Source organism: Sphaerodactylus townsendi, linkage group LG01, assembly GCF_021028975.2.
Source record: "Sphaerodactylus townsendi isolate TG3544 linkage group LG01, MPM_Stown_v2.3, whole genome shotgun sequence".
Lineage (NCBI taxonomy): Eukaryota > Metazoa > Chordata > Lepidosauria > Squamata > Sphaerodactylidae > Sphaerodactylus > Sphaerodactylus townsendi.
Genome location: NC_059425.1, coordinates 84,883,297 through 84,903,343, shown reverse-complemented (window position 1 = coordinate 84,903,343; position 20,047 = coordinate 84,883,297). Strand labels below are relative to the sequence as shown.

Here is a 20,047-nt window from a genome sequence, read left to right as displayed (position 1 = left end):
GCAGTTAAATTTGAAATTCTAGAAGTACATTAAGTGTTGATGTTGTAATTGTTTTTAATTACAGGTAAACAAGTCAGAACCAAACTCTCTCAAGCCTTTAATCACTGGCTGAATGTTCCTGAAGATAAACTTCAGGTAATTCATGATCTTCACTTTGTGTCTTTTTAATAGAATTTATATTCCTTTATAAATGTTTACATGAATATTGACGTGATGTTTACGTGAATATTGACTCTAACATTTTCTGTATTAGTACTGCTCAATAATTGGTGTTAACCTTTAAGGCTGTGAGCGGTCTTGGGCCTGCATACCTACAGGACCGCCTCTCCCCGTAGTGCCCCATTAGATCTCTCCGGTCATTTGGAGGGAAACTTCCTGGAGATCCCTGGCCCGAAAGATGTCTGGCTACAAGGGCCAGGGCCTTCTCAGCCCTAGCCCCTACCTGGTGGAACAAGCTCCCCGGTGAAATCAGGGCCCTGCAGGACTTGAACAGAGCTTTTCCACCAGGCATTTCCATCTAGCCAGCCAGCTGGCCTGACCAGTACTATCATTGGCCTCCCATGGGTGCAGTAAGTGGGGGTTGGGGGAGGGATTTTTCACCATCTATTATTGGTGTTTTAAGTACTGTACTGTTGGTTATTTTATTATTATATTTGGATTCTGTATTGTTGCCGCCCTGGGCCCTGTTGGGGAGGGCGGCATATAATTAAAAATATAAATAAATAAATATAAATAAATAAATACAGAACCTTTATTAAGTATTTGATGCATATGCTAAGCAGTCTAAAGTACTACATAGCCAGTTGACACAGATCTGCATGTCAGAAGGTACACTAAAAGGATCACAAACTTAAACAGAATAAGGATAAAATTATTCATAGTAATTTACAAGCAATCTATGGTTGCTCAGACCAACTAGGAAATACCCAGCAAATTGATAAGAATTCTAGTCAGATAAAACTTGTAATACCAATACATCTGAATGACCCTGATATTTATGAAGTAAGAGAATAATTATGGAGTTCATTAACTAAGTATAAAAGCTGCATTATAACAAGGGAGATAGAAACCCAAAAAACCTGTATATACTTGTGTATAAGTCGACCCACATATAAGTAGAGGCACTTAATTTTACCACAGAAAACTGGGAAAACGTATTGACTCGCATATAAATCGAGGGTGGGAAATGCAGCAGCAACTGGTAAATTTCAAAAATAAAAATAGATACCAATAAAATTACATTAATTGAGGCATCAGTAGGTTAAATGTTTTTGAATATTTATTTCAAAGAAAAACAGTAAACTAGCTCTGTAAGTGGAAAAGAGGGTCAACAAAAACAATAGGGTCTCAACAATAACTTTAAAAGTACAAAAACCTTGGCTCAATCAGCAACCAAGCTAAAACACAAGAGTTAAAATCCTTCAAAACTGGATTTTTGATCAGGGGAGGAATGTTTATGTTAACAGTACCAACATTTCCAAGTATCTTTAGGAGACCCTCCTGATGATACCACCCAGGTTTGGTGAAGTTTGGTTCAAGGGGTCCAAAGTTATGGACCCTCAAAATGTAGCCCCATCTACTATTAGCTCCCATTGGAAACAATGGGGGATGGGGCACCTCCTTTGGGGGTCCATAACTTTGGACCCCTGAACCAAACTTTACCAAACTTGGGTGGTATCATCAGGAGAGTCTCTTGAAAAATCCCTGAAATTTTGGTGCCGCTAGCCTAAAAACTGTGCCCCATGGCGGCCGACAAAGTAAAAACCCTAAAATGTTTTTTACAATACACCTTGCTCGCGTATAAGTCGAGGGGGGCTTTTTCAGCATAAAAAATGTGCTGAAAAATTCGACTTATATGTGAGTATACGTTATTTCTTGTGATAGGTATTCAAATCTGGCATAAAGTATTGCTGAAGGCAGAAGGTTAAACCTGGAGAGCATAAAAGCGCCTCAAGTAAAAGTAAAGGCTAGCCACAAGGCCCTGACAATATGTATAGACCCAAAGTCTAAAATGTACATGCCTCAGTGAAAGGAACTGTCTGAAGTATTAAGTGGCAAGCAGCCTGGGTCTGATACAGGTTGAAGCAGGTAAGAGACATCCCCAAAATAGCTCAGCTCTAATTAAAGGTTTTACTCTCACTTAACATTTTTTATTTGGAGAGCAAAATAAATAATCCCTCTGTCAAGTGTGAAATGTCTGTGTATAAAATTGAAATACTGAACTTACTCTTGTTTTTTCTTCCTTTAGGTTATAATTGAAGTGACAGAAATGTTGCACAATGCTAGCTTACTTATAGATGACATAGAAGATAATTCAAAGCTTCGACGAGGTTTTCCAGTGGCTCACAGTATCTATGGAATACCATCTGTAATAAATTGTGCAAATTTTGTGTATTTTCTTGGCTTGGAGAAGGTTTTAACACTTGATCATACAGATGCTGTAGCTGTATTTACTCGCCAGCTGTTGGAGCTCCATAAAGGCCAAGGCCTGGATATTTACTGGAGAGATACTTACACCTGCCCCACAGAAGCAGAATATAAAACCATGGTTCTGCAAAAGACAGGTGGCCTTTTTGGACTAGCTGTGGGCCTCATGCAGTTGTTCTCTAACTTCAAAAAAGATTTAAAACCACTTCTTAACACCCTTGGGCTCCTCTTTCAAATTAGAGATGACTATGCAAACTTGCACTCCAAAGAATATAGTGAGAACAAAAGTTTTTGTGAAGACTTAACCGAAGGGAAATTCTCATTCCCGACTATCCATGCCATATGGTCCAGGCCAGAAAGCACACAAGTTCAGAATATCCTGCGACAGAGGACTGAAAATGTAGATATAAAAAAATACTGTGTACATTACCTTGAGAGTGTGGGTTCCTTTGAATATACACGAAAAACCTTAAAACAACTTGAGTCTGAAGCTTATAGACAGATTGAATCTCTTGGGGGAAACCCGGAGCTTGTAGCATTAGTTGAACATTTAAGCAAAATGTTCAAGGAGAATGAAAACTGAAACCAGTTGTCAGGCACATGACTGGAATCATTTTATAATTCCTTCCATTGATGGATAGGAACAGATCTCAAACATTTTAAGGGATAATGGTGTTTGGCTTCATCCTGGATTATCTTTGGCTTAATTTCAACTGCTCATTTAATACTGCATAAAGCTACAAATTTAAATATAGCTATCAAGTTTTACTGTAAAACTTCATTCTTAGTCCATTTCTTTTTATTGTGGATTTATTTTCATTCTGACCAAGACATGTAATCAATTTCTGAATACAAGACGGCATGGAAGTTTCACCTTCAATGTTTTATTAAATTTGCATTTATCTAGTTCTGCTGTGTCCAAATACATAGTCCAAAATGTTCTCATTTCCTTTTCCATTCGCTTTGAGCCTTGGATTCATGTATGCTGTAAAACCAAAATGATTATCAAGGTTGGGTGGGAAGAAGGTGAATTGATCCAGGGCACAAGCCCTAATGGTAGCAGACACCAAGAACCAGAACCACCACCACCACCACCCCACATAAAAATCTGATACGTGGTCTTGAATGCCTTAGCTTTGATGCAGGGGTTCCATGGAGCGGGGGAGAGTTTGCTGTTTTTCTCCCTATCTATAGCTTGCTGAAAAGAACTTTGGAATTTTAACTGGCCCCTCCACAATGATTTTAGGGAGCATGAGGGGATTGATGGAAAGCCAGTAATTTGGAGCCTTTCTTACACAGTATGATCTCTGCACACATGCCCAGGATAAAAGACAGGCTAGAAAGATGTGGAAATCGATTAGTGTTTCAAATATGTTTCAAGCTAATGGTTATCTCATTGCAGTGAAACTATACTGCAGTAACTAGTTCTGGTGGGTTTACCGGGCTGTGTGGCCGTGGTCTGGTGAATTTTGTTCGTAATGTTTCGCCTGCATCTGTGGCTGGCATCTTCAGAGGTGTATCACAGAGAAAAGTCTGTTTCACACTGTGTCTAAGTGAGAAGGGAAAGTTTAATGTGGTATATTGTCCATGTCTCAGGGTGGGGAACCAATCATTAAGTGTTTGGGTGGAACTTAAAGTAAAATTATGCTGCAGTGAAATTATCCTGAAACTTATTGGAGGTAAAGCATTCAGAACATAGGCATCTTTCAGGCTGGATGAGTTCCAGAATGTTTCCTTGAGTATTTGTAAGGCTGTCCCTCTTGGCTGAAGATAAGAATTATAGGGCACAAAAATACTGGGGTTGAGTAAGGTAAACACAGGCTGAGTTACACGGGATTTTCTGTGTAGCTGAAGTGTGGCTTTAAACTTGGGTATAAAATGCCTTTTTGCCTTAGCTCAGTTTGCATTTTTTATAATTTTGACAAATACTTTCAGGCATCTAGAATAGTAGGTAAAAATCAGAAGCAACTTCACTCATCCCCTCCACCTGTTTGCCATGATCTACCAGAACCTCTGGAACAGACTTGCCACCAGAAATTACTGCCTGTCCCACAAAATCCCTTGCCTGTCTTGTGCTTTAGTCTGTGAGCCTGAAGATATGGACCTGTTTGTCTTATTTGTGTGCATCACCCAGTATGTATTAGGTAGATTTTAAAAAAAGAAAGAACATGCAGGCAATGGTGGAATTCAAATAATTTAACAACCAGTTTGGAACTTCCAGTGGTGGGATTCAAATAATTTAATGACCAGTTTGCAGCCCTAATAATCGTTTTAAGTATAAAAAAAGACATACAGAAAGGTAGTTGATTACTTAAATAATACTTAATACTTAAATAAGACAATAAAAAGAGGTACACAAAACTAGATTATGGGGGTGGGGGGAGATAAATATTACACCTGTCATAAGCAGTCTCTGCAGAAATGGAAGGACAAAATGAAATGTAATAAAATAGTCCTACCTATATTGATTATGAAAATGATCCGGATTCTGGGGATGAGCATGCTACTCCATAGACTATCATACCCACCTACTAAACATTTTTTGAGAAAGGATCTACAAGTAGTCCAAAAGCTTATGTGGGCAAGAGTTTTTTGAATTATTATTTGGTTGTGAAATTGTAGCGGATTTAGGGTACGAGATATTCAGAGTTAGTTTGCCGTTGTGTCTTACTGTTATAAGTCTATAATCTAAGTATCAAATAATGGAATAAACTGGGACATTAAATGGAATAAACTGAGACATGTTACACAACGCATTGGCCAACCATTTGTTTGCTACTGTCAAAATTCGAAGTAGCCTGTAGTGTGTTGAGTTTCCAAAAATACATGAAAAAGCTGTCCAATGTTGTCAGCTGTTTTGCTTTATCTAAAGTATCACAGCTGCCTTCATGACACGCCAAAAGAACGCGATCTGACCTAAACAAAATCGGAAATTTGGGGGCGTGAGCTACTCTACTGTCTCCCCTCCAGTCTCTTTAACTCCGGCCGTTTGCACCAAAATGTTTGGGATTTTTTCCTCCGCCTTTGTAACCTGCTACCCGTAAGCCTCTGCGGCCCGCAGTATCTCCTTTCTAGAGAGCTATTGTGACAATAAGTGCACCAAGAGGAAGGCAGAACGTTTGGACGAGGCCAATTGAAAATAGTCCACGGAAAAGGTGACGTGGCTCTAAAAGCCCGCCCACTTGGGAAAGGAAGGAAGGTAGGTGTGCTCAAACTAACGCATGCGTGGAAGTCCCAAGAACAATAGAAGGTGACGTCATTATTAAGACTACGGGAGCGACACAGCCCCAGGAACAGAGGTAATTGCGGCTAGGGAGAGAGAGTACCCGTACAGCTCGCGCTTTCTTTGGCTATGCGGAGAGATGGATAAGGGGAGGGACCAAGGACTGGCAGAAGGGAATAATAATCGTAGAGCCCCGCCCTGCAACCGGGCAGGTCGTTTTAGCACCTCCCGCTAATCGAGAGCGGGTATTACGCCGTCGCTTCCCACGTCTTTAGCCACGTTGTTGTCGGTTTCTTATGCTGGCCTCTACGGCCATGCCTCCGCTTCCCTGCAGTCTTGCAACACTTTGTGCGGCGTGATGGGTTATAATTTTCCGGACTTTGGCATCCTTGGCAAAAACGTTTTCGAGGATTTCGACTGGAGAGTTTCAGGGAAGAAAGGAGTGAGTGGTTTGTTTTTGTCGGGCGTGCGTGCAAAAATCTTGACTAAACGTAAGATGACGGGTGATCTTTTTAAAATAATATTTAAAGGTTTATTTTTATACAGCAGCAGCTAGCTCCCTGAACGTATTTCTCCGCCGTGTTTAAAATAAACCGACTCGTTGCTTCCTTGCCTCTCGGACTGGCCGGTTTTGTGAAGCCTGCCGTCACTTTGGAGCGTCTTGTGTCCCGCTGTCCATTTCAGTCGTGACAGCGGCGACGCACAGCAACACCCTCTGGGATCCGTTTCCTTCCTACTGTTTTTGCACATGCCTTTTAGAGCCCAGTATTGTCATATACCACTCGGATTTTTTGCTCTTCTGGCGCTGGGTACGTAGCCAGCTGTCTCCCTTTGAAATTGCTACTCTTTGACTGGCTAACGGCTTTTCTAGGCAGAAGTTCCCCAGGTGACGTCTGTGTCGAATTTCTATTTCCATATAATGCTTCGTTACGAAGACACAGCACAACGCAGGTGCTGCTCAGCTTTAGCTGTTGCGTCTGAATAAAAATGCAGCCACATAAGGGGATCCAAGGGGCAGTTCCTCAACCTTTTTGAACCTGTGGGCACTTTGAGAACAGGACAGGTAGAGGTTGCTGCAGCAAATGGCTGCCCTGGGAGATGCAAGACCAGTCACAGAATGGCTGACATGGGGCCTTGTTTGGTCACAAAACGTTGAGAGGTTCCACAAAATGTTAGGAGGCTTGGAGCCAAGTATCCTTCCATCATGAAAGCAGCATGGGTACTCCACAGTGGTCAAAAATTGATGTCCAAGTATCATCTTTTGTTGGAGAGGACCCAAGTATCCTGAACTATAGCAAGGAGATATTTTTTTCTGGAGCCACTTATTGCAACAAGAAAGTGGTGACTGCTTTTTCAACCATTAATTTTTATCTGTTGTGGAATATTCTCACTTGACTGTTGTGTACAAATCTGCAGAATGGATTTTTGCAGTAATTTGCAGGTTGCCATGTTATGGCAGTTCTGCTATTCAGTTATGTTATGGCAGTTCTGCTATTCAATGCAATGCCTCTTCCCACTGTGTAATAAAGCATTCTTAGTAAGCAGTAATGTGTGTGCTCACATTTTACCCAGATTAGACAAATCTTAATCCATTGTAGTGATGGATTAGGATCAGTGGTGGGATCCAAATAATTTAACAACCGGTTCCAAACTTCCAGTGGTGGGATTCAAATAATTTAATGACCTGTTTGCAGCTCTAATGAGTGTTTTAAGTATAAAAAAGATATACAGAAAGGTAGTTTATTACTTAAATAATACGTAAATAAGAACAATAAAACTAGATTATGTTATAAGAGAGTTTTAAAATATGTGTTGTGCTGTGTTGTGCTGGTGATTTTGGGGTGACCAAGTGGAAAAATCAGGAAGATCCATGTGTTTTAACCACATTTTTGTCCCACGGAGCATGGGATGCAGGATTGTGTTCAGACATGTGTCTAGAGGTATGAGGTGTGATGTGCAGGTGATTTGGGGGTGCCCAAGTGAAAAAATCATGAGGATCCACAAGGATCCATGTTTGTCTGGCCTTAGCAGACCAGGTGCTCAGCAGCAGCAGCTGCTGCAGGCCATTGCTTTCACATCCTGCGTGTGAGTTCCCAAAGGCACCTGGTGGGCCACTGCGAGTAGCAGAGTGCTGGACTAGATGGACTCTGGTCTGATCCAGCAGGCTTGTTTTTATGTTCTTCTTATGTCAAGCAGGTTTTTGTGCCACTATGGCACCACGAAGCATGGGATGTGTGATTGTTATGTTCAGACATGTGGCTAATGGCTGGAATTGTGCTGTGCTGGTGATTTTGGTATGACAGTGCAAAAATCAGGAGGATACATGTGCATTAAGTATTATTTAAGTAATCAACTACCTTTCTGTATATCTTTTTTATACTTAAAACGATCATTAGGGCTGGAAACCGGTCGTTAAATTATTTGAATCCCACCACTGCCTGCATGACCTATCTTTTTAAAAAAACATACTGGGTGATGCACACAAATAAGACAAACAGGTCCATATCTTCAGGCTCACAGACTAAAGCACAAGACAGGCAAGGGATTTTGTGGGACTGGCAGTAATTTCTGGTGGCAAGTCTGTTCCAGAGGTTCTGTTAGATAATGGCAAGCAGGTGAAGGGGATGGGTGAAGTTGCTTCTGATCTTTACCTACTATTCTATATGCCTGAAAGTAATTGTAAAAATTATAAAAAAATCCAAACTGAGCTAAAGCAAGAAGGCATTTTATACCCAAGCTTAAAGCCACACTTCAGCTACACAGAAAATCCCGTGTAACTCAGCCTGTATTTACCTTACTCATCCCCAATATTTTTGTGCCCTATAATTCCCATCTTCAGCCAAGAGGGACAGCCTTACAAATACTCAAGGAAACATTCTGGAACTCATCCAGCCTGAAAGATGCCTACGTTCTGAATTCTTTACCTCCAATAAGATTCAGGATAATTTTACTGCAGTATAGTTTCACTGCAATGAGATAACCATTAGCTTGAAAAGTATTTGAATAACCCACAATCGATTTCCACACCTTTCTAGCCTGCCTTTTATCCTGGGCATGTGTGCAGAGATCATACTGTGTAAGAAGGGGTCCAAATTACCGGCTTTCCGTCAATCCCCCCATGCTCCCTAAAATCATGCTATCTTCAGCCAAGAGGGACAGCCTTACAAATACTCAAGGAAACATTCTGGAAATCAACCATCCTGAAATATGTTTAAGTCCTAAATTCTTTACCTCCAATAAGTTTCAGGATAATTTTACTGCAGCATAATTTTACTGCAAGTTCCACCCAAACACTTAATGATTGGTTCCCCACCCTGAGACATGGACAATATACCACATTAAACTTTCCCTTCTCACTTAGACACAGTGTGAAACAGACTTTTCTCTGTGATACACCTCTGAAGATGCCAGCCACAGATGCAGGCGAAACGTTAGGAACAAAATTCACCAGACCACAGCCAGTAAACCCACCAGAACCAGTTACTGCAGTATAGTTTCACTGCAATGAGATAACCATTAGCTTGAAACATATTTGAAACACCCCCCCCCCCCCAATCGATTTCCACATCTTTCTAGCCTGTCTTTTATCCTGGGCGTGTGTGCAGAGATCATACTGTGTAAGAAAGGCTCCAAATTACCAGCTTTCCGTCAATCCCCCCATGCTCCCTAAAATCATTGTGGAGGGGCCAGTTAAAGTTCCAGAGTTCTTTTCAGCAAGCTATAGATAGGGAGAAAAACAGCAAACTCTCCCCCGCTCCATGGAACCCCTGCATCAAAGCTAAGGCATTCAAGACCACGTATCAGATTTTTATGTGGGGGGGTGGTGGTGTCTGCTACCATTAGGGCTTGTGCCCTGGATCAATTCACCTTCTTCCCACCCAACCTTGATAATCATTTTAGTTTTACTGCATACATGAATCCAAGGCTCAAAGCGAATGGAAAAGGAAATGAGAACATTCTGGACTATGTATTTGGACACAGCAGAACTAGATAAATGCAAATTTAATAAAACATTGAAGGTGAAACATCCATGCTGTCTTGTATTCAGAAGTTGATTACATGTCTTGGTCAGAATGAAAATAAATCCACAATAAAAAGAAATGGACTAAGAATGAAGTTTTACAGTAAAACTTGATAGCTATATTTAAATTTGTAGCTTTATGCAGTATTAAATGAGCAGTTGAAATTAAGCCAAAGATAATCCAGGATGAAGCCAAACACCATTATCCCTTAAAATGTTTGAGATCTGTTCCTATCCATCAATGGAAGGAATTATAAAATGATTCCAGTCATGTGCCTGACAACTGGTTTCAGTTTTCATTCTCCTTGAACATTTTGCTTAAATGTTCAACTAATGCTACAAGCTCCGGGTTTCCCCCAAGAGATTCAATCTGTCTATAAGCTTCAGACTCAAGTTGTTTTAAGGTTTTTCGTGTATATTCAAAGGAACCCACACTCTCAAGGTAATGTACACAGTATTTTTTTATATCTACATTTTCAGTCCTCTGTCGCAGGATATTCTGCACCTGTGTGCTTTCTGGCCTGGACCGTGTGGCATGGATAGTCGGGAATGAGAATTTCCCTTCGGTTAAGTCTTCACAAAAACTTTTGTTCTCACTATATTCTTTGGAGTACAAGTTTGCATAGTCATCTCTAATTTGAAAGAGGAGCCCAAGGGTGTTAAGAAGTGGTTTTAAATCTTTTTTGTAGTTAGAGAACAACTGCATGAGGCCCACAGCTAGTCCAAAAAGGCCACCTGTCTTTTGCAGAACCATGGTTTTATATTCTGCTTCTGTGGGACAGGTGTAAGTATCTCTCCAGTAAACATCCAGGCCTTGGCCTTTATGGAGCTCCAACAGCTGGCGAGTAAATACAGCTACAGCATCTGTATGATCAAGTGTTAAAACCTTCTCCAAGCCAAGAAAATACACAAAATTTGCACAATTTATTACAGATGGTATTCCATAGATACTGTGAGCCACTGGAAAACCTCGTCGAAGCTTTGAATTATCTTCTATGTCATCTATAAGTAAGCTAGCATTGTGCAACATTTCTGTCACTTCAATTATAACCTAAAGGAAGAAAAAACAAGAGTAAGTTCAGTATTTCAATTTTATACACAGACATTTCACACTTGACAGGGATTATTTATTTTGCTCTCCAAATAAAAAATGTTAAGTGAGAGTAAGCCCTTTAGTTAGAGCTGAGCTATTTTTTGGATGTCTCTTACCTGCTTCAACCTGTGTCAGACCCAGGCTGCTTGCCACTTCATCCTTCTCACAGTTCCTTTCATTGAGGCATGTACATATTAGACTTTGGGTCTATACATATTGTCAGGGCCTTGTGGCTAGCCTTTACCTGTACTTGCTACCAACCTGCTCTAAATACAAAGATTTATCATATGTGCTGCCACAGGTGTCCTAATGTGGTACCAACCAATACCTTTCCTAGCGCCCACCAAGTGTTTTTAGAAAGTGGATGGGACCAGATTTGATCTTTCCTAGCAGGGCTTCCCATATGTTATACAAATTCAAAAAACAAGTGTTGATATCAGCCGGCACCACAGAACAAGGATCTTCACTGTATGAATGAAGGTAAACTGTGTATATGCAGAAAAATATTTCTTAAAAAATGTTAATTTAAAAAGCATTTTGTTAAGCCAAACTTCTACTCAAAATGTGGAAGACTTGCTGTTATACATAACCTCACTCTCCAACAATTTGCAGTTAGCTGTGCCTCCTGCGGCAGGCATTTCATAGTTGCGCCCACCACCCTGTCTTAGAATTGCAAAAGAGCCTGCAAGCTCAAAAAAGTTGGGGACTATTGTGCTATAGCACAAAGCCCCATGTGGTGTCCCTTGGCACCTCTTGATGTGTTTGCTGGCATTCATTTACTTAACCATCTATGATATATAACATTACTGAAGGAACAAATGTTTTCAATTAAATTTACTTGACATTCATATTGTTGCTACTCTTATTGTGATTAAATCAGCCTTTGTTGAAATGACGCTTTTGCTCATTATCAAATTAATGTTTTCTATTTTTGGTTTTTATGTTTTATGACCTATCGCATAGCAAAAACTAAAACAGGTATTATAAAATGTTGCTGTATTTACAATTTGGCTGTAGAAAAATCAGTCATTTATTCTTATATGAGTCTCATAAATATGCAAAGTGTATTTTTAAATGCTAAGTTAGATGCATTTTATTAAAGCAGCAAACAAGTTGAAGCTTGATAAGTACAGCAGACATCTTAATTTTCCAGTCCTTTCCCACAATTTTCTTCTGTGGCCTCAATATTTTTGAAAATGTTACATCTCTTAGGTGTCTGTACAAAGAAACTGATGTCCTTAATGCAGTACTTGTTTCTTTCAAACACTGGTCCAGGCTGTGGCTTAGCTAACATGGAAAATTTCCTGGTTGAAACTCAGCAGGTTACTTACTTGTGGAAACTTAGTTAAGAGAGGTAGGTGCAAAGAGTACATCTTCATCCGTAATCTAATCCAAAGGACACCAGGTCTGAGAAAATGCATTATCTAACTAACAGACTGAGATCATAGTGGGATAACAGCCTTTGTAGATGGGAGCTGGACTTAGCTGCAGAGGGTCCAGTTACATCAAATTCCTCTGACCCCTTGGCCACATGGCCAACAAAAGGCCACCATGGTTAATTGACATCATCAACGATACACCTGATTGGCTAACCAAGATCACGCCAATTCACGTCTCTGGGAATATAGCTCAGATTCTTCATCATAATTTTGTTCCAAGTTCCTTATTCTGGGTACTTGTTTTGAGCCTGTCTTGTGGGTGAGTCCTAATGACTGGAAACCTGAACTTATCCTGGACTGGATTGAGAAAAACCTGGATTGTAAGAAAGACTTTGTGGTAACATCTTGTATTAGAATCAATGCCTATAATTGTGTAGTTAGTCTTTTCAATTAGAGTTTTTATTTTCAGTCCTCACTGTTGTTTTGTTCAAATTCCTTGCACAATTTTAATAAATCTCTAATTATATTTTGTGGTGTTTTTGAATTCAAGAGGCTTCAATCTGAACCCAATCCTTTGGTCTGGATTGGCTAAAGCTACCAAAATAACTGTTTTCTGAAACTCGCCTTGTAAGTATGCTACCTTGCAAGGGTAACTTTCTTGATTTTAGTTGCAGGAGGGCCAGAAGATTGTCCCTTGGTTTCTGGCTGTGAGGTAGACCAAAGGAACTGGTGGCAGCTACCTAGCTGAGGCTTGAATATTTATACCTCAGTGTTTTGTAATTTGTTCTGTTAACTACCCATACCAGGAGCGTTCTTGCACAAAGCACTCTTGACAGTATGTGTGGCTAGCCTGTTCTTGACCTAAGGGTTGTGGCACTTGTACCTCATAAATGGATTTATGTTCAACTGCAATAAAAGTTTTCTTGCTCAGATAGCAGCAGGTAGAAGCCTTCACATTGATCTCCAAATAATTTCAAAAGTTATACAGCACTATTTGAAAACTTGAAATATTCAATTGTTTTTGGAAAACAGTTTGACACAGATGTATTTTGTACTCTGCTGTGCATTTGCACCAGTGGCGAAGCTCCCATGGGGACATCCGGGGACAAATGACCCGGGCGCACTCCGTGGGAGTCACGTGGGGGGCGCAAAATCAGTAGATCACCTCCCTCCTCCCCGCCCCCTCCAATTGCGCCCTCCCTCTCCCATTGTCATCATCCTTGCCTGCTCGTCATCGTCATCCCCGTCCTCCTTCGTTGTCCTCCTTGCCTGCTCTGGCAGGCTGTCCTTTTCTCTACGTATTTTTAAAAATTTGATCAGCTGGGTATTTAAGTCTCCACTAGCAGTGAACCTTCCCAGTTATGGTGAGTTCTAATTTCATTTTATAGTTTCCCAGTATCTTCAGGGCATCTGAAAATCTCTCTTTTATCATTTGCCCTCATCCCTTTCTGCCCCCCAAAAGGATTTTTCCTCCAAACTGTCCCCCAGTGACATCAGAGCCTGTATGCAAATGAGCCTTCTTCTCATTGGCTCCTTTTAGTTTCAGTTTTGCCTCATGAAGGGGATGGGCTAGAATACTGACGAAAGGGCTGGGATGGAGCTAGCTGGGAGAACAGATCTTGCAGGCAGCATGCCCTTCTCAAAACTGCCCTGGTAAGTTTTAAAAGATGACCTTCTTCCCTCCATGAAAGTAAAAACTAAAATCTTTTGTGTGCTTTGTGGGATGCTTCAGTCCCAGAAGCACTCTTGTGGCGACTTCCTGTTTGAAGAGGGGGAGATGGCAGAAATCCTCCCCCACTTTGAGCACCCATTATATGAGCAAAGGGAAAGCTCATGTAAGAGGAGATTACTGCTGATTTTTCCTTGTGGAAGCAATCCCCCATGCCACATCTCATTCTATTCCTGGCATTCCTCTGACATTCTGGAGTGGCTGGGGGGAGGGGGGGAGCAGAGGCCAAACTGCAAAGAGAAATAAATAGCAAAGACCTTTTGTACAAAAGTGAACTGAGATAGTTTGCAGAAAGCTTGGATCCAACCCTCTCTGAATTTATATAAAAGGTGGTTGCTATAATAAACAATACAGCACTGAAATAATATTTTATGTGTATTACAAAAATGTGAACAATTCATGTGTGCCAAATACTGGTACTGTCCTCTACACAATATATATTGTTTTCTTGTAACCATCAGAGTAACCATTACATCTTTGAAGTGCTTGGAATTAATTCTGTTGTCTGCATGTATGTTTGGGTTGCTGTGATTAGAATGGTACTATGTAGTCTGGTCTACCTGTGGAGTTGTATTCTGGAGTGTCTTGGCATATTTTGATAGCATACAACTATCAAAACTGTTACTTTTAATTAGTTAATAAGGGTTCTAAATTGCATTTTTAGGATTTTATCCATTTTTTAAATTTTTGGAACATTTTTCTACCAAGTGAAATATGGGTTCTGTGGGACCCAACTCTGTGCCTAGCATCATTCTTTATCTTGCCTATATATCTTTATCCTAATAAGTTTGATAGAGCATACAGAAATTACTCTTTCTAGAGCATCCTCCTGTCCAAGTGTGAAATAGGCATTCAGAGGAAGAGAGAGAAATCCAGGCTGGCTTGTACTGTGGCTTATTTGGGCAGGTTTGATATTAATCCAAATTGGCTATTATTTCTGGCAGTGCTTGGGAGAAATGGGACCGCTGAGCTGCCAGCAGCAGCAGCAGCAGCAGTCTCTCATCCAACCCAAGATGGCGCCGACGAGGGCTGCCTCGGTGGAATGCTCTCAAATGGCTTCTACATTTTCTACTATTTCCTGCAATTTACAACGAATTTCATACTCCAGAGACCATCTGCTAAGAATTAGGGAACGTTTCCTTAAGGAGTGGCTCTCTGCAACTTTACCCCTATCTGTCTTTACAACCACGGAGGAAATTTCAGCACAGGAGGCAGCCATTTCCCGGCAACAACAGATCTTTACAACCATGGAGGAAATTTCAGCACAGAAGGCAGCCATTTCCCGGCAACGGGCCAGAGATCAAAGGCAAAAACAAGCATGGTATGGCAGAGACCTAAGAGGTAAAAGGGCGGGAATTTTAAATAGACTAAGGAATAAGGGGAATTTAAAACCCCGCCTCCCTTCCAAGCAATCTTTTCTTTACCAACTTTATGCCTCACTTCTGGCCAACGTAAGGATAGATGAAATACTTCTTTTAAACAGATGCAATTCTGATTTTACAACGCATCTGCCCTATGCTTTTTATCTTTGTAAACCTGGCTTAAATGGAGGAGCATTGATGATAAATAGCATGCGTGCAATTACCCGGGTTTCAGATATTTCTGCTCAGACAGGATTGCAGAATTATCAGGGACAGAAAAAGGAGGAGGATTATGTATATACATCAACAAAAAAGCTGGTGTCAAGACATAACAATAATTCAAAAATTCCATGTGATGAAAATTTGGAGTCCTTACTTATTAATTGCAAACCCTCTTTTATTCCCCTCGAGAGATAAATTCAGTTCTGGTTTTTTTTGGTTTATATTCATCCACAAGCATCTGTAAAAAAGGCATTAAGAACCTCTAACCGACTCAGATTATGGAGGCTGAAGCCAACATACCCTCTGATTCACTTGGTTATTATTTTGGGGAGAAAGATTTAAAACAAAGCAAAACTTAAGGGAAGATTCTCTACCAAAATACTTCTCAGCATGTCAATCTTGTCCCACCAGAGTGCAAGAATGATCTTATTCGGTACCACTGCTATACAAATTAACTGGAAGCGATGCATATATCCCGGGTCTTTACCAATTTGAAAGCAGCTTTGTAGGCCATTCTGATCATTGCATGATTCACCTTTGTACCTGCTTTACAAAACAAAAGATTTAAAGCCACAAAACCAATAACTAAATCAGTGAGAACTTGACTGAAGAGGCAAGCAGTTAAAGCTGCAGGCTCTTGCCTTTGACTGTACAGACTGGAATTATTTTCTGCAAATTTACACCTCTGCAGATTTGGATGAACTCACAGATACTGTAACATCATATGTCAGCTTCTGGTGAAGCATCTTTGTATACTCAACCAGTGAACTTCTATGCGGTATATAGTAACAACAAACCTTGGTTCACAGTTTTCTAAACTTGGCAGTTACGTCGCTCGCAAAGAAGCAGTGCCCATACAGAAAGGGGTGTGATAGAATCGCTGTACAATCAGGCCAGAAATGTATTAACAGGTAGGAGGACTCAGGAGGAAAGCAAAAAAGAAACTACTCTCTGAAAAGCTTAAAAAATCTAGTTTTCTACCTTAAACGTAAAACAGTAACACATGTGGAAAACTCTCAAAAAATATCAACACCGTTACAGTAAACCACCTTCCCAAGCTGAAGTGAAATCAAAGCAATTCGGCGCAGATAACCAGTAACGTGTTCTACTGTAGGGTTTGAAAACAATCTATAGCCCACTTTCTCCACAACCTCCATCTCAGGATGCACCAACAATAGCTAAACTCTCCTATAACTGAACCACTTCTATCAATGGGTTTACGAACTCTGGCGACCCTAGAGCAGCGTAAGTGCAAGATCTTATTTCACATTGGTGAAGCCTGGAAAAGCACCAGAAACTGACATGATGGACACCCTTTCTTGCCTCATAGTGTCTGTGCGCGTCCACTACTCTATCCTCACCCAAATCTTGAACAAATCACTAGAGATGTGCTATGCCCTTCCTGCTTCAAACACTCCAATATCGTCTTTGCGCCCAGCCTTCCCACCGGGTGGAACCGAATCTATCACACCAGTTGTTCTTTCATCTGTAGGTTGCGAAAACTTTTGAAGGTATTAGGCGACAAATGTCTCATTTTGAAAACCATCACGGATCCAATTGTTAACTTTCGGTGCAATTTGCATGGCTCCAGGCAAATAGATCGGTATTGGAGCATGTTGTTACATATTTCGGTAACTTTGCACTATATCCTGGCGGTATCTTGAATCGCCAAAGAATTTGCAAGGGTCCTCTTCTTTGTTGACTTCAGTTCAGTATCTAACAATTTCATTTCCAGACCGGATATTCTTCTAACCAAACTCCTAAATCTCGAAGCAGTACCTGAGCATATTTGTACGTGGATCACAAGCTTCCCAATGAGATAGGTTCAGCAGATGAAGTTAGGAAAATTTAACGTGACACTCCGGTAAACAGCACAGGGGCCCCCCAAGGCTGTGTACTTTCACCACTTCTCTTCTCTCTGTATACCAATGACTGCATCTCAAATGATCCATCTGTTAAAATACTGAAATTTGCAGATGATACAACAGTGATTGGTCTCATTCGAGACAACGATGAAACCGCATACAGACGGGAGGTTGAACAACTAGCCTCGTGGTGCCACTGGAACAATCTAGAACTGAACACACTTAAAACCGTAGAAATGGTGGTAGATTTCAGGAGAAACCCTCCCATCCTACCTCCTCTCACAATACTAGACAACACAGTATCAACAGTAGAGACCTTTAAATTTCTAGGCTCCATCATATCTCATGACCTAAAATGGTCACCTAATATCAAAAATGTCATTAAAAAAGCACAACAAAGAATGTTCTTTCTGCGCCAACTCAGGAAGCTCAAACTGCCCAAGGAGCTGCTGATACAGTTCTACAGAGGAATCATTGAGTCTGTCATCTGCACCTCTATAACTGTGTGGTTTGGTTCTGCAACCCAACAAGATCGACACAGACTTCAGAGAATAATCAGAACTGCAGAAAAAACAATTGCTGCTAACCTGCCTTCCATTGAGGACCTGTATACTGCACGGGTCAAAAAAAGGGCTGTGAAAATATTTACTGACCCCTCGCATCCTGGACATAAACTGTTTCAACTCTTACCCTCTAAACGTCGCTACAGAGCACTGCACACCAAGACAACTAGACATAAGAACAGTTTTTTCCCAAATGCCATCACTCTGTTAAACAAATAATTCCCTCGATAATGTCAAACTATTTATTATATATTTATTATATAATTACTGCACTACTTTTTTCATCATTCCTATTACCCATCTCCTCCCAATTATGACTGTATGACTATAGCCTGTGCTGACATTTCATTTTATTTTATGATTTTACATTTTATGTTTTTATTACTATTGATTGTTTCCTGATTGCTTACTAGACCTATATGACAATCATTAAGTGCTGTACCTTATGATTCTTGACAAATGTATTTTCTTTTATGTACACTGAGAGCATATGCACCGGAGACAAATTCCTTGTGTGTCCAATCACACTTGGCCAATAAAGATTCTATTCTAAATGCAAAGGAACGTGGAGGGTAATAAAACGTTATTAACAGCAGTAATAAAACATTTTGAAAGCATTTTAAGTCATATGACACTTGAAATACTTTTAAGTGTTATAACAGTTATTAAATATTTTGAGAGCATTTTGAGAATGTTGTCCAAAATTTTAATCTCTGCTGTGTGCTATGATACATTGCTGTGTTCAGATTTGTGAGTGAAGACATGTTCTATGTGATGGTGGCTTTGAGATGAGCTGGTGCATAAAATCGTTCTTTGGTTGTAGTGCGGGAGGGTGGCCTTTGGTCATGGGGGGGAGGGTGGCTGCCCATGGGGGGGGCGCAAAACTCAGATTTTGCCCCGGGCTCCATTTTCCCTAGCTACACCCCTGATTTGCACAGTTGTTACAAATGCCTGCATTTACACGTGTGGCTCCTTACCTATCTCATCTTTGCTCTCCACAAGTCGTGAGGAGCTTTTATGCTCTCCAGGTTCAACCTCCGGCCTTCAGCAATCCTTTATGCCAGATCTGAAAACTATCCTATCACAAGAAATATTTGGGTTTCTATCTGCCTTCTTGCTATAATGCAGCTTTTATACTTAGTTAATGAACTCCATAATTAGTCTCCTACTTCATAAATACCAGGGTCATTCAGATGTATTGGTATTACAAGTTTTATCTGACTAGAATTCTTATCAAGTTGCTGGGTATTTCCTAGTTGCTATGAGCAACCATAGATTGCTTGTAAATTACTATGAATAATTTTATCCTTATTCTGTTTAAGTTTGTGATCCTTTTAGTGTACCTTCTGACGTGCAGATCTGTGTCAACTGGCTATGTAGTACTTTAGACTGCTTAGCATATGCATCAAATACTGAATAAAGGTTCTGTATTTATTTATTTATATTTATTTATTTATATTTTTAATTATATGCCGCCCTCCCCAACAGGGCCCAGGGCGGCAACAATACAGAATCCAAATACAATAATAAAATAACCAACAGTACAGTACTTAAAACACCAATAATAGATGGTGAAAAATCCCTCCCCCAACCCCCACTTACTGCACCCATGGGAGGCCAATGATAGTACTGGTCAGGCCAGCTGGCTGGCTAGATGGAAATGCCTGGTGGAAAAGCTCTGTTCAAGTCCTGCAGGGCCCTGAATTCACCGGGGAGCTTGTTCCACCAGGTAGGGGCTAGGGCTGAGAAGGCCCTGGCCCTTGTAGCCAGACATCTTTCGGGCCAGGGATCTCCAGGAAGTTTCCCTCCAAATGACCGGAGAGATCTAATGGGGCACTACGGGGAGAGGCGGTCCTGTAGGTATGCAGGCCCAAGACCGCTCACAGCCTTAAAGGTTAACACCAATTATTGAGCAGTACTAATATAGAAAATGTTAGAGTCAATATTCACGTAAACATCACGTCAATATTCATGTAAACATTTATAAAGGAATATAAATTCTATTAAAAAGACACAAAGTGAAGATCATGAATTACCTGAAGTTTATCTTCAGGAACATTCAGCCAGTGATTAAAGGCTTGAGAGAGTTTGGTTCTGACTTGTTTACCTGTAATCAAAAACAATTACAACATCAACACTTAATGTACTTCTAGAATTTCAAATT

The 20,047-nt window shown here is 40.5% G+C and overlaps 3 protein-coding genes across 9 annotated transcripts in view; 2 read left to right on the top strand and 1 right to left on the bottom strand.

The window, feature by feature from the left end:
- LOC125426969 (geranylgeranyl pyrophosphate synthase) overlaps positions 1–3,333 on the top strand; it is a 14,897-nt gene extending 11,564 nt beyond the window's left edge. For all 7 annotated transcript variants that reach the window (XM_048485906.1, XM_048485890.1, XM_048485936.1 and 4 more), the window contains 2 exons: positions 65–135; positions 2,249–3,333. In XM_048485906.1, coding sequence (XP_048341863.1) covers positions 65–135; positions 2,249–3,010 — 833 coding nt within the window. In that variant the 3' untranslated portion in view covers positions 3,011–3,333. The remainder of the gene's footprint in view (positions 1–64; positions 136–2,248) is intronic.
- Positions 3,334–5,707: 2,374 nt separating this feature from the next.
- TBCE (tubulin folding cofactor E) overlaps positions 5,708–20,047 on the top strand; it is a 104,414-nt gene continuing 90,074 nt past the window's right edge. Inside the window, 1 exon segment of the mRNA XM_048485870.1 lies at positions 5,708–5,726. The gene's annotated coding sequence lies outside the window, so the exon portion shown is untranslated.
- LOC125426997 (geranylgeranyl pyrophosphate synthase-like) lies at positions 9,638–20,030 on the bottom strand. Its single transcript, XM_048485948.1, has 2 exons — positions 19,920–20,030; positions 9,638–10,722 (listed from the first exon to the last, which is right to left on the bottom strand). The coding sequence occupies exon 2, from the start codon at positions 10,699–10,701 to the stop codon at positions 9,961–9,963; it is 741 nt and encodes a 246-aa protein (XP_048341905.1). The 5' UTR covers positions 10,702–10,722; positions 19,920–20,030; the 3' UTR covers positions 9,638–9,960.

Coding starts and splice junctions, on each gene's coding strand:
- LOC125426997 (XM_048485948.1), bottom strand. CDS start 10,701: ATGTTGCACAATGCTAGCTTACTTATAGATGACATAGAAGATAATTCA.